General features: G+C 52.3%; 2 protein-coding genes and 1 pseudogene across 2 annotated transcripts; all 3 read right to left on the bottom strand.

The window, feature by feature from the left end:
- Positions 1 to 643: 643 nt before the first annotated feature.
- LOC120674480 lies at positions 644 to 3913 on the bottom strand. Its single transcript, XM_039955657.1, has 3 exons — positions 2294 to 3913; positions 818 to 1632; positions 644 to 647 (listed from the first exon to the last, which is right to left on the bottom strand). The coding sequence occupies exons 1-3, from the start codon at positions 3911 to 3913 to the stop codon at positions 644 to 646; spliced, it is 2439 nt and encodes an 812-aa protein (XP_039811591.1).
- A 7349-nt stretch (positions 3914 to 11262) lies between these two features.
- On the bottom strand, positions 11263 to 12893 carry LOC120677002 (annotated as a pseudogene).
- Positions 12894 to 12926: 33 nt separating this feature from the next.
- LOC120674479 (probable carboxylesterase 15) lies at positions 12927 to 14475 on the bottom strand. The gene is made up of 2 exons (XM_039955656.1): positions 14448 to 14475; positions 12927 to 14187 (listed from the first exon to the last, which is right to left on the bottom strand). The coding sequence occupies exons 1-2, from the start codon at positions 14473 to 14475 to the stop codon at positions 13106 to 13108; spliced, it is 1110 nt and encodes a 369-aa protein (XP_039811590.1). The 3' UTR covers positions 12927 to 13105.
- Positions 14476 to 14759: the final 284 nt, after the last annotated feature.

Genomic DNA, 14759 nt, shown 5'->3' with positions numbered 1-14759 from the left:
TGAACTCCAGCCCGACCGGTCTGACCGGTTGGAGAGAGCGGTCTGACCGGTCCGAGTCTGCCAGGTCTGTAGATTTTCTCGTTCGCTTCCGTGTTTTCTCTCACACGTTCTAGGGGTGTTTTGTGTTGGTTTAGCTCTTCCATAGCTGTTCCAAACTTCACCTAGAAATCTTGAGGGCTCGTGGTGGTTTTGGGATATAGGCTGACGGATAAATTTTGAGAGAAATTTTGATCGGCTCCCATTCACCCCCCCCCCTCTGGTCGCCAGTTTCGGTCCCTCAGAGTCTGGGAGAGGAAGCAAGAAATTGGATCGGCGGAGGACAGATTAACTTGGGAGAAAAGTTGTTGTTTACATCCGTGAGTTCGAGCTCGTCCGGCTCATTCTCCTATATACATCATCTACTTCACCCACTCTGGGCCGCTCACTCGCTTGTTGGGCTTCTTCTGTCGCTTGGGCCTTGGGCTGGACTCTGATGGCGTCAGTGTAGTACTTGGGATGCTAACACCCCCCCTCCCCTTGCGACGCGACTTGCCCCCAAGTCGGAGCCATCGGAAATCGCTGGCGTAACGACTCCAAATTCTCCCAAGTAGCCAATGAAACCGGAAGTCTAGACCACTTGATAAGACCCTGCAATGCTGGGCGGTCACCTGCAGACACACGACGTTGTAGAATGCGCTCAGGAATAGCCAGTGATGCTGAGGTAGAAGGCAATGAAGATGACACCGGTTGGTTGCCAATAGCTTGCTTCAACTGGGACACATGAAACACCGGATGGACGAGCGCTGACGGAGGAAGATCTAAGCGGTAAGCAACTGACCCAATCCGCTCCACCACACTGTATGGACCGAAGAACTTAAAAGACAGCTTCTGGTTGGCGCGAGGGGCCAAGGAAGACTGCACGTAGGGCTGAAGCTTCAAGTATACACGGTCACCCACCTGGAACACTCGCTCGGAGCGACCTTTATCTGCTTGTCTCTTCATGCGATCTTGGGCTCGGATAAGGTGCTCACGGACCAGATTATGCATAATCTCGCGCTCATGGAGCCAATCAGACAAATCAGAAGCAGAGCATGCCAACGCCGACACGATGCCAAAGTGATGAGGAGAATGCCCATATAAGACTTCAAAGGGAGAGCGCCCCAAGGTAGAGTGAGAACTCGTGTTGTACCAGAATTCCGCGAGCGAAAGCCAGGAAGACCACTTGGTCGGGCAGGCGTGGACGAAGCACCGCATGTACGTCTCCATGCATTGGTTCACGCGCTCTGTCTGCCCATCCATTTGCAGGTGATACGCGGAGCTCATCTGCAGCTGAGCTCCAGCCAATGCAAACAACTCTTTCCATAGATTACTAGTGAACACTCGGTCACGATCGGAAACCAGCGAGGACGGCAACCCGTGCAGCTTGTACACATGGTCCAAGAAGGCCTTGGCAACCGAGAGGGCTGTAAATGGATGGCGCAGTGGGATGAAGTGAGCAAACTTGGAATATTTGTCGACAACCACCAGGATAGTGTCTGAATTCCCTAAGCGAGGAAGACCTTCCACGAAGTCAAGTGACACCATCTCCCAAGCTGAGGACAGCACTGGCAGGGGTTGGAGAAGACCTGGGTAGCGGGCACGATCAGGTTTAGCCTGCTGACAGATTGAACACGCACGCACATACTCTTGGCCCCCTGACTTCATGCCTGCCCAGAAGAAATACTATTTGAGGCGATTATAAGTCACTGGGATCCCCGAATGACCTCCCAGAGCAGAGCTATGCATTGCTGAAATCACTTGTTGGCGCAGATTCTTGTCAGCCCCGATCCAAATGCGGTTCTTATAGCGCAACACGCCAGCAGATAATGTGTAATTGGGAACAGCAGCAGGATGCAAGGACAATTTAGTGATGAGATCAGCAACCATTGGATCCTTGGCATAAGAGTTCACAACTGCCTCTAACCACTGCGGGGTACAGGTAGAGATGGCCATAAGTTGGGGAGTAGTAGTCCGGCGCGACAATGCATCAGCGGCCCGGTTGGTAGAACCTGGTTTGTACACAATCCTGTATTGCAGTCCCAGGAGCTTGGTAAAGACCTTTTGCTGCCAAGGTGTTGCTCATTAAGATGAATAAAGCTTCGCTGGTCAGTAAAGATTAAGAATTCCCCATACTGAAGATAGTGACGCCACTGCTCGACTGCCACAAGGATCGCCAAATACTCCTTCTCGTAGGTGGATAGACCCATAGTGCGGGCCCAAGTGTCTTACTGATGAATGCTAGAGGGTGACCTTGCTGGACCAGAACAGCACCTACCCCATTAGCACAGGCGTCTGTCTCAATGGCAAAAGGGACAGAGAAATCTGGTAGCGCCAATACCGGAGCTGAGGACAGGGCCGTCTTAAGTGCTGAAAATGCTTCATCATGCTCAGCAGTCCACACAAACATGGTATTCTTCTTCAGCAGATTAGTAAAGGGCCGCGCAAGAATGCCGAAATGCCTGACAAATTTTCGATAATAACCAGCGAGGCCGAGGAAGCTGCATAATTCCTTGACAGAGGAGGGGGTAGGCCAACTGAGAACAGCCTCAACCTTGGCGGGGTCGGTTGCAACACCTTGTTCACTAATGATGTGGCCCAAGTAAGAGATAGACCTTTGAGCAAACTTGCATTTGGAGAATTTTAGCTCCCACTGATCACGAGACAGCCACTCAAACACTTGACGGATGTGGTCCAGATGTTCTTCATAGGAGCGGTTGTAAACCAATATATCATCGAAGAAGACAATGACGAATTTGCGCAGCCCAGGAGCCAAAATGGCGTTCATGGCACCTTGAAACGACCCCGGGGCTCCTGTCAAACCGAAAGCCATGACTCGAAACTCAAACTGGCCAAAATGGGTCTGAAACGCCGTTTTGAACTCTTCCCCTGGCTTGAGTAGAATCTGGTGAAAACCAGCCCACAGATCGAAGTTAGAGAACCAGGAGGCAGAAGCCAGCTCATCCATTAGCTGATCAAAGACCGAAACTGGAAACTTAGACTTCATAGTGAGAGCATTAAGGTGCCGAAAGTCTACACAGAATCGATAAGAGCCGTCTTTCTTCTTGACAAGGAGGATAGGGGAGGAAAACGAACTGGAGCTTGGCTGCATCAATCCTTTCTGCAGCATATCAGCGACTTGTTTCTCAATTTCATCGCGTAGCGCAGGTGGGTAGCGATAGGGGCGAATGTTCACTGGCCGAGCTCCTGGAATCAGAGGTATGTCATGGTCGCAGGCTCTAGATGGGGGCAACTCACTGGGTTCCTCAAACAACTCACCAAATTGATCAACAAGAAGCCGGATATCAAGTGGCAACAAGGACAACTCAGACTGCTGCACCACTGAATCGGTCAGAACACAGACTTGGATCAACAGGTTGTCAAGCTGTACGGGAAGTTCCCCTTGCAGAAGAACTGACTGGCCTTCATAAGAAATTTGCATCCATTTTTGCTGCCAATGTACAGTCATTGGACTAAATGCCTCAAGCCAGTCCATACAGATGATGATGTCGTAAGCAGTTAGTGGGAGCACCTTGAGATCGAACTGAAACGAAACCTCTCCAATGAACCATTGAGCCTGGGCTAGAACAGAGGTGCAAGAGAGGGTATTGCCACCAGCAACTTGTACAGGTACAGGGGCCTGTAACTTCTGAACACCCGAAAGCTGAGCCGCCAACTGACAACTGATAAAGGATATTGAACTGCCCGAATCCACCAATATAGAAACTGGAATGTGCTGAATGGAGCCAGAGAATCGAACTATGCGAGTAGCAGAGATGCCATTAATAGCAGCCTTTGAAATTGCCAAGAACAAATGGTCAGAAGACGCCTCCATATCAGACTGAAGCTCGGGCAAATCATCATCCAGCTGAAATAACTCCCATAGTTCCTGCACCATGTGTAGCTGCACTGTGGCTGCACAAGAATGATCACGACTCCACTTTTCTCCGCATTTGTAGCAGAGACCCATAGCACGGCGGTAGGTACGGAGAGCAGCCACTCTAGCCTCAGGGGAGGACTCAGCCCGAGATGCCTCAACGCCACGGCAATCCGCGGCCTGTGCCGGAAGTGGAGGAGCCGGGCGCGAAGGAGCAGGAAGTGGAAGAGGACCACAAGGCACCTGCTTCAGCGGTTGCGGAGGATCAGGACGCCGAAATTCCCGTCGGCGAGAGGAATCCCCCACTTCTTCCTGCAAGGCAGCAAGCACACAAGCAGTATCCAAATCTTGCGACCTTTGAACAAGAATGACAGATTTAATGTCATCACAAAGACCATCTATGAAGCGCAGAGCGTAATAAAGGGGATCTGTAGTGGAGGTGTAGGCAGACAACTGATCAACTAGTTCAGCAAAACGCTGGACATACTCTGCTACGGACCTGGTTTGACGGATGTGAAACAACTGACGGATGAACAACTCGTGCTGGTCTCTACCAAACCTATCATGAATCAATTTGTAAAAATCACTCCAACTCAAGCAGTGGGCAGTGCGCTCGATTGTTTGAAACCAGCGCCCCGTCGGGCCATCAAAGTACATGGCCGACAACTTCACCCAAAAGGACTTATCCATGCCATGCATATCAAAATAACTCTCGATGCGGGACTGCCACAACTTGGGGTTTTCGCCCTCAAATTTTGGGAAGGGAAGCTTGGGTAAAGGACCGGTAGCAGGGTACATGGCAGGACCAAACGAACTCTGAAAACGGTAGGTGGAAAGAGGACGCGAATCAAAAGATAGGGGAGGTGGATCGGGCGGCATACCCTTGACCGGGAGGTGGGAGATGGTCGTGACCGACCCAAACCCAGGCTCCTGGTAATGATTGTTGACGCGGTGCCCATCAGGGCCGACGGCCGGGTTACCGGCAGGCGAAGATGTCGCGGCCACCACGGGGTTCGGGAGGATCCCTGAACCTGCTGCATGACGATTGAGGACCACTCGATCCAGCTTGGTGGAGAGAGAGCCAATCTGGGACTTGACGTCATCGACGGATCCAAGCTTGGTGGTGAGATCCGCGATGGCGGCGTCGATGCCGAGTTGCCAGGCGACGAGATTGTTGGCCGACTGCTCCACCAACTTGAAGCGGTCCCCAAGGGAGCCCTCCGGGCTGTCCACGCGCGATTCCACCAGGGCGAATCGATCGCCGAGCTTCTTCATCTCGTCAAGCAAGAGCTTCGAGGTTGGATCCATGGCGCCGAGCTATTTCTGGAAGCGGGTGTAGTGGGTGTGGTGGGGATCCAGAGCGTGCGCAGGATCGCAAGGCTGATACCAGGTGTTAGGATCAATCAGAGGTAGCGGGGATTCGGGTAGAAGAATGGAGTCTGGGAGAGGAAGCAAGAAATTGGATCGGCGGAGGACAGATTAACTTGGGAGAAAAGTTGCTATTTACATCCGTGAGTTCGAGCTCGTCCGTCTCATTCTCCTATATACATCATCTACTTCACCCACTTTGGGCCGCTCACTCGGTTGTTGGGCTTTTTCTGTCGCTTGGGCCTTGGGCTGGACTCTGATGGCGTCGGTGTAGTACTTGGGCTGCTAACAGAGAACGAGCGCCGCGATGGTGGTAGGGCCTGCGAGATTTAATGCCCAGCAATGAGCTCGGCTAATAAGCAGCACGCGCGGTGCCTCTCAGCCGGCCGGAGCGGGCGCATCGCGAGACGCCCGCTCTTTCCTCCACGTCGGACTCAGCCGGTATACAGCCGCCCATAAAACTTGCTCTAAGCGCACGGGGAGGTGGTTGAATCCGACATAGAAGAGAGAGGAGGTACGATAGAGAAGAAAGCGGGCGAGTTCACAGACGCCGATTGACAGCGGGCGAGATGCTTTTTTTAACCACACTCCCAATCCCATCGTTCCACATCCCTGCTGAAGAGTGCAGCACATTAAAGAACAAGAGGCCCGCCACCCACCAGCTCAGCTGCTCGGGTGAGCTGGAGCTCAAAATGCTGGCGAGCAGGCGAAATCTACTAGCCTTGCTCTGAGAGCAGCCAAAGAGAAGGGTTTTTTTTTTTGAGTTAAGAGCCAAAGAGAAGTTAGTGCTACTAGGCAATGAGTGTCAAAGGCTATGTTTAGATTCCAAAATTTTACACTAAAAAATATCATATCAAATATTTGGATACATACATGAAGTATTAAATAATATCTATTTACAAAACATTTTGCATGAATGGGTTATAAATCGCGAGATGAATTTAATGAACCTACTTAATCCATGTTTTGCAACAGTGATGCTACAGCAATTTACAACTCATCCGTGCAAAAAATTTGTAAATATATTTTATTTAATACTCCAAATTAGCAAAATTATCTTTCCAAAAATTTTGATCAAATCATCTAAACACGGCCAAAAAACAAAAAAAGAAAGTACGGGCAAAGGCTGTTCGGCTGCAGGAGGGCTGGGCTCCTGGGTTGCAGGCTGCAGCTACTGCTGCCGGGGTAGCCACTAGCCAGCCCATCAGCCGAACAGCCGGAGCTTATCAGCCCAGCCGCGGCTAGATTCAGTGTAGCCGAACAGCTTTGAAATGGCGCGATCAACAAGGTCCAGCCCTAGGCATTTTCTTCAGATTATCAATGTATTTCTGTGAAATGATAATACCCTGTCCGTATCAAATTATAGATCTTCTTTTTTTCGCAAGGGGAAATTATTGATCTTCTTGAACTTACTTTATAAATATCATATGTCCGGGAACATCCCTGCCGGCATGATGCATGGCCGATTCGTCACTGCGGACGATGAAGCCGTCGCCGAAGAGGCGGATGACGCCGAAGAAATCCTCCACGACGCGCTGCGCTTCACTGCCGGACATGGTGATCGGTGAATTGGTGATCGACCGTCAACAAGGATGCAGACTGCTTTGCTGCTTGCTGAGAAACTGACGCTTTGCAGAGTTGGACCTTGGAGTTAGGCTCCACGGGGTATACCAGATGGTTTTTCTGAATGGATGAGTAGAGTGATCTGTGTGAGGCACGCGCTGGGTTGTTCTTACCGGGCCCTCAGCTGCTCACGTCACCCTTGGAACCGAGGCAGGACGTGCGCGCCAACTGACCGCGACTTGCCACCATTTTTCATGTGGTTGGTCAGCCAGTTTCACAGTCACAACAGCCAAGATTCTTTTAGTCTAAAACGCAATATAAAGGCCGTGTTTAGATGCGGGCGTAAACGCAAACTTTGTTTGCAAAAATGGCATTTTTGCCTTTACACATCTAAACGGGACGGCGCGTTTTTTTTGCCGCATCGGAGGCCCGCTCGGCCGCACTCTGCCTACCTACCACGCCCCCCCCCCCCCCCGCGCCCCGCCTTATCCATTCGGCGGCAGCACAGGGCGACTCGGAACCCTACCTCCCCCGCTCCCCACTCGCCCCCCCCTCCCCCCCGACGCCGCCCTGCCGTCCACACCCCCTCCGTCGCCGCCGCAGCAAAGATCCAACACCGCCGCCTGCAGATCTAGTCCCTGCGCAGGTGCAACGACCACCTGCGCACCTCGACGGCCATGGATGACTACAACGCCGACGCCTACAACGCCGTCGGGTACGGCCAGGGGGACGACTACAACACTGGAGGGTTCTACAACGAGGACCTTTTCGGTGCCGGCGGTGGAACCAGGGACTTCCTGTCCATGGCGCCGGGGTCGTCAGCACAAGGTGGGTCCGCCGGCTTCACGGCCGGTGCGTACTCCAATAGCGGATCCAGCAGCCTACGCCCGAGCCGCCTTGACTTCGACAAGCTGGACCTCAACTTGGAGCACGGGTGGTTGGAGGTGCAAGCCCTCCTCCGAGGCGATGAAGTCCAGGGAAGCGACCTGCCTCGACCCATTCGCATTCCTCCACGGGGCCAACACCGAACCCTCGGCCTGCGGGGCCCACGCAGCGGTCGAGGAGGAGGCCGAACCGCGGCCGCCGGTGGCCGCAGATCTGGAGGCACTGCAGCTGCGTCGGCTCACGGCGGCCGGTATGCACCCTTTGGGCGCGCAGACCTGCCTGCAAGGTGTCCTCCGGCTGGACCTGAATCGGCGGCAGCCGACCAAGCCACCACAGGCGGTGGCCGTCGTCGTCGTCGTGCAGCACTGGTAAGTTCCCCTTTGTCTTCCCAATGTCGGATCTGTTGTTACGAATTCCTGGTGAATCATTAGATGTACTGTTGACTGAATTACCTTGTGCGTCACTGCGTACATTTCGTGCTCATGTTACGCTTCGTTTAGGCCGACATCAACAGGGCAGCATGGACACCAGAACATACCCTGGCCTTTTGTCGTATTTTCTGCAGCCAAATCCATAAAGGAAACTGCGTGAAGGGTGTGATGAACAAGTCTGGGTGGAAAGAGATCAAATCCAGATTCTATGCCGCCACTGGGTTTATGCATGAGAGAGAGCAGTTTGGGAACAGATATAGGCAGCTCAAGGGTTTGTGGCAGTTCATACAACAACTGCGCACTGATTCAGGGCTTGGCCATCAACCAGATGGTTCTGTTCTTGCTACAGAGGCTTGGTGGAACTCTAACACAATGGTACGTCTTGTATGCACTTTATTCATTCAAGTGTGAGGTCCTGCATGTATGCATACTACAGATTGGATACTGTTCTGATGGTATTTGTATATTTCAGGGGCATCCTGAGTGGAAAAAACTACAGACCGGTTGGCCTATTTATCTGGATGAATTGGACCGCATGTTCATGGGTGTTGCAGTTGATGGGTCCACTTCCTATATTCCTAGAGATGAGAACCACCTGGACGACATCCCAAGTGATGAAGAAGAAGATTCAGAAGAAGATCATGACCTGCACACCCCCCACAGCATTGGAAGCAAGAGGACCAGCAACAGCTCCCAAAGCCTACGCAGTACTGCAAGCAGCCCCAACAAGAAGATGAAGAGCCCAGCAGTCAGAGCCATGGTGTCCCAATTGCAGCTGCACAACGACATACAAACACAAAGGAATGTAGCCATGGAGGGCTTCATCTGCAAAAGGCAAGAGGAGAAGCAGGCCGAGGAATCAAAGCTGGAGAAACATCTTGACACCATCATGGATGCAGCCAGGGCTTGTGGTGTCACAGAAGACAATGCGCAGCTGTGGGTTGGTGTGCTGAAAATTGCAAAGGACAAGGCTGCATCTTACTTTTTCCTGCGCTCTATGCCGCCTGGAAGGAAGGCTCTTATTGAGGACTACTCTAGGGTCGTTGACTAGACCCTTATATCCTTGCATTGCAGCTAATCTTAGTTCAGTTAGTCCTGTTAGTGTGTTAACCAATGTGTGTTATGTCTGTGTTTTAAACTACGTGTCGTATGTGAGTTGGCTTGAACAAGTAATTTCCATGATTGTTGTCTGTTCGGTGATATTTATGTGGATGATGTTTATGTGGTCGGTTTTTATGTGGATGCCGAGTGGGTCGATGTTATTTATGTGGACGATGTGTTCTTCATCCTGACATTGCAGCACATTTAGGGGCACATATCTGTAGCTTGTATACTAATTAGTTGTCAATGTTTCATTGTTGCAGGCCGGGGTTCATGCTTCAGACATGGGAAATGAAGCTGCTGATTCTGATGAGGAGTTTGATAACTTTATGATGACCCAATTCATGGATGATGGCGCAGACATGGATTTCATTTACGGTACGTTTCAGCTAGCTATGCATATTGATACGTACTGCTCTAGATCTGACTATAGGGAAGTACCAGTAGGCATGAGTGGTCTGGAATGGGTAGAGAGGAAACTTTTGAATAGGCAGAAATGCACCAACATGTTTAGAATGACCCCAACACTTTTCCATCGGCTGCATGACCTTCTGGTAGAAAACTATGGTTTGACCAGTAGTGCAAAGTCGACTTCAATAGAGGCTTTAGGCATGTTTCTTTGGATGGTTGGAGATCCACAGTCAGTAAGGCAAGCCGAGGACAAATTTGAAAGATCCATGGGGACAGTTCACAACAGGTTTTACAAAGTTTTGAAGTCTACTCAAACTTGCTGCTGACATCATTAAACCCAAAGACCCAGAGTTCAGAAGTAGGCACCCAAGATTGATGCAGCATAGGTTTGATCCCTTCTTCAAGGATTGTATTGGAGCAATAGATGGCACTCACATACTTGTTGTGGTGTCCCAAAACCTTTTGGTCCAGTACATGTGTCGTAAGAACATCACAACCAAAAATGTGATGGCAGTATGTGACTTTGACATGATGTTTACCTTTGTTCTTGCTGGATGGCCTGGTTCAGTACATGATATGAGGGTTTTTTATGATGCAATGAATAAGTACAGCAATGCATTTCCCCATCCCCCTCCAGGTACATTTGCAACATGTAGTTCCATTTCGACTTCTAACTGCAATCTGTTGATGCTTACAGGTCTTTGCTGCTGCAGGCAAGTACTATCTGGTGCTCGGGGTACCCAAACCGACCGGGTTACCTGGCTCCGTACAAGGGGAGCAAGTACCATCTCCAAGAGTTTCAAAACGCCAACGAACCACAAGGTAAAGAGGAGATATTCAACTATGCACATTCATCCCTTAGAAATGACATAGAAAGATCCTTTGGAGTCTTAAAGCAAAAGTGGCGCATACTCAACAAAATACCCTGTTATCCGACACAATCGCAAACACATATAATTGTTGCGTGCATGGCTCTGCATAATTTCATCAGGCGGAGTGGGTTAAGGGATAAAGACTTTAGGCGTTGTGATCGTGATGAGAACTATGTGCCTGATGAAGCATATGAAGATCAGCCTGAATGCGAGCCTGCCCCAAGTTATTTGGAATGTCCAAACATGAATGCCTTTCATGATTCAATTGCGCTCGATATGTTGAATCGAGGATGACCTGTGTTTATGTATCGGGACTAGTACTTTCTGTTGTAATTTGTGAGGAATTGTACTGTTGACGACTTGTAATTTGTTTTGCATTTATACTGTACACTGTTTCGCTAGATAAGTTGTAATTTGCCTTGCCAGAAAAGCGCAGCAGCATGCAAACGGAATTATGGCCAGCGTCGCATGCATGGGCAGCGGCTGCATGCAGCCATGCAGCTTGCACAGTGAAGCATTTATTGAACTGTGTGCAGAATGCAAAATAAGCCATTGTATTAAACGCATGTAAACACAAAAAACTGTAAAGTTTTACATCATCTTTTGGCGTTTACAGTTTTTTGCAAAATTTTGGATCTAAACACACCCAAAGTATAAACAGGCACACCACACACCGCACACATACATTTATTAGAGAAGCAAAATGACAGACCAGTGGAACGTGGCAAACCAACTAGTATTAGAACATCATTCCTGAAATCGTATTTGAATGAACTCTAAATTATTGGAACAACACCCACGGACACTCAAATGATATTCACTTTATCTCAAATTATTAGTCGTTTTAATTTTTTTTAGATACTCAAATTTTACTATGCACTAAAATATAATAATAAATATGTATCTAAGAAGATAAAATGACTTAATAATTTGGGATAAAGAGAACATTAGCAAATTTAATAATATCATTTGTTTTTTGAACAAAGATTATCAGTTTATCACCAGTTCGCCAAAGCGGCCCCAGCAGCTTCTCAGTTCGTCTGGCCTACAAAACGCTTCAAGGTTCGGATCAGCTCATCGTTCGCCTCGCCCCACCGCAGGACGGAGAAGCCGTGCTGCTCTCCCTTGAACTCGGCGAGCTCCACGGCCTTCCCCATCTCCTTCAGCCTCGCCGCGTAGAGCAGCACGCGATCGCGGAGCACGTCGCGCTCGGGCGCCTCGACGAGCACCGGCGGCAGCGCCACCGCCTCCAGGTCGGGGCTGTCGGGGCCGAAAGGGTTGGCCACCGGGTGGTCCCTTGTAGCCCCGGCCGGCAGCGCCGTGCGCCAGAACTGGTCGGCCGTCTCGACCGTCAGGGACACGCCGTCCGGTGGATCCGACTCCGCCGCCGTGCGCTCGACGCCGCCGAAGAACGCGGACAGGAGAGCGCACCCGGCGAGGCGCACCGGGGCGAGCGCGACCTGACCCGAGCCGACCCGGACCGCGAGGTGGTGGGCCAGGTTGGCGCCGGCCGAGACGCCGGACAGGAACGTCCGGGCGAAGTCGGCCGACTCCGCGAGCCACGGGTCGGCGCGCGCGCAGCCAGGCGAGGAACGCCGCGCCGTCCTCGATCGCCGCCGGGAGGCGGTGCTCGGGGGCGAGGCGGTACTGGACGGAGAGGACGACGGCGGGGAGGTCGGCGGCGAGGCGCCGGCGGAGGTGGTCGGCTCCCCCGAGCTGGTCATAGGAGCCGATGCAGTAGCCGCCGCCGTGGAAGTGGACCAGCACCGGCAGCTTATTATTAACACTACCCTCTTCGCCGGCGGCCACGGACGACGGCGACGGCCTGTACAAGCGGACCCTGAGGCCGCGCGACGCGTCGTACACGGCGTCCTTCCACTCGACGCCGGGGACTTCCGGGAACGGCTGCTCCGGCCGCATGAGCACGGCCTCGTCGCCGCGGACGACGGAGCCGTCGCTGAGGAGCCGGATGACGCCGAACAAGTCCTCCACGACGTGCGGCGCCGCCGTGTCGCCCGACATGGTTGGTGGTGGTGACGGCTCGGATTGGGATCTAAGCGGATTTTTGGAAGGGAGGAGGAAGAGTGAGATGAAATTCACGGTCCTTTGCTGCTGGGATTTGTGTGTTAGTATGGCCGGCGCGTTGACTCGTTGAGAGTTCCGATCGGCACAGAAGAATGGGCCAAAAGGGTATTGTTTGGATATTCCTTCGGATGATGAGTCACTCTTTTCTTCTATTTTTTTAGTGGCCCAAAAAGGTGACGGCGAAAGTGCGTGAGGCTGCTCTAATGGGCCAATTTGAGACTAGGTTGGGATTCTATGCAACCGTGGGCCAGAGCACAGGCTTGCGATTCTGGGCTTAGCACAGGCACGATTCTGGGCTTCTGGCCCATTCGATTTGGATGTTTGCAAACTTGTTGTGTTTTTTTTTAAAAAAATTTGATGAAAACTAGGGATACACAAACTTTGTATCACAACTTTTTATTCGACTATACAGATGAGGTCCAGACGTTATGCCTGTCGTCATGGAGAATCAAAGCACGAACAAGACGATCAAAACCCCAAAAAGGAGACGGGCGCCTCTAGGTGCACTCGGCGCCGTCGCCTTTGTGGACAAAGCTCTTCACGACTCGGATCAGCTCGCTGGCCGCCGCGCCCCACGGCTGCCGGGAAAAGAACGCGTGCTCCTGCCCCTCGAGGACGGCGAGCTCCACCGGCTTCCCCATCCCCTTCAGCCTCGCCGCATAGCGCAGCGCGCGCTCGTGGAGGATGTCGCGCCCGGCCGACACGACGAGCACCGGCGGGAACACCACCGGCTCCAGGCCCGGGCTGTCCGGCCCGAACGGGTTCGCCGCCGGGTGGTCCCTGGTCGCGTCGGCCGGGAGCGACAGGCGCCACATCGCGTCGGACATCTCGGGCGTGAACGGCGCGCCCTCCGGGGGCTCCGCTGCCTCCGCCGCGGTGCGCTCGGCGCCGCCGAAGTACGGCGTCAGCAGGACGTGCCCGGCGATGCGCAGCTGGTCGAGGGCGAGCTGGCCCGACCCGCGCCTCACCGCGACGTGGTGGGACATGTTCGCCCCGGAGGACTCGCCGGCGACGAACACGTTGGTGAAGTCGGCCGATTCGGCGAGCCAGGGATGAGGGGCGCCCGAGCCGAGCGCGGCGGCCTGCCCGCGCAGCCAGGACAGAGCGGCCACGGCGTCGTCAATGGCCGCGGGGAGGCGGTGCTCGGGGCCGAGGCGGTAGTCGGCGGAGAGGACGACGGCGGGCAGCTCCGACGCGAGGCGGAGGCAGCCGGAGTGGAAGTTGGGCTGCTCGAACGTCCCGAGGCAGAAGCCGCCGCTGTGGAAGTACACGAGCACCGGCAGCTTCCCGGCGGCCCCGGCCGCCGCCGACCTGTACACGCGCAGCTTGAGGCCGTGCGCGGCGTCGTACACGACTTCCTCCCACTGGACGCCAGGGACGTCAGCGAAGCGCTCCGGCGGCCGGAGGACGGCGGGGTCCGACCGGACGATGGTGCCGTCGCTGAGGATCTGGATGACGCCGCGGTAGTCCTCGACTACGCGTGGTGCCGTGTCGCCGACTCGCCGTCGCCGGACATGGTGCTCGACTGCACGAAGCGTCACTTCACTGATTTTCGCGAACGTCTCTTCACTGATTATTGCTACTTCAGTGAAAGGATCATGTTGTCATTTAGGAGCATATATATAAGTGTAGTAGAGAATCATAGTTTGCAGTCGTCTCCACCTTGTCAAAATTTAAAAGCTGAACCCACTTCGTGCACACCAAGTAAGGGGAGCAGGTGTGATAGGTTGTGCGGTCAATGTTGGTGACTCTGTGATAATCCTGTGTGCTAGTATTTAATTTGGTGCTTGTGGAAACTTTGGGAGAAAGGAATTGAACTGATGTGCCAAACTTACAAACAAGACGAAGGTGCACTGCACCTCCACATAGTGCGACATGCATTTTCATAGTTCCTGTTTGTATATTTTCAGAGTCTTTGCAGATGCTTTTTTATCTATAGCACGTGCATGTTTGTGTTTATACTTAGTGACGCGCATGTGAATTACCTTGTTAGTCGAACGGTGTCAAACAACAAATGATCAAAAAATGATTAAGTTTTGGAAATTTTGTGTTAGGTTTCTAATGTTAAAATCTACCCTTCTGGGTTTGAGATTATCTAACTCATCATAGATACTCATATTTTCAGTTATTTATTTAATCAGTGGTAGTTGA

This window comes from Panicum virgatum, chromosome 5N (genome assembly GCF_016808335.1).
Source record: "Panicum virgatum strain AP13 chromosome 5N, P.virgatum_v5, whole genome shotgun sequence".
Classification (NCBI taxonomy): Eukaryota; Viridiplantae; Streptophyta; class Magnoliopsida; order Poales; family Poaceae; genus Panicum; species Panicum virgatum.
This window is presented reverse-complemented; position numbering and strand designations above follow the sequence as displayed.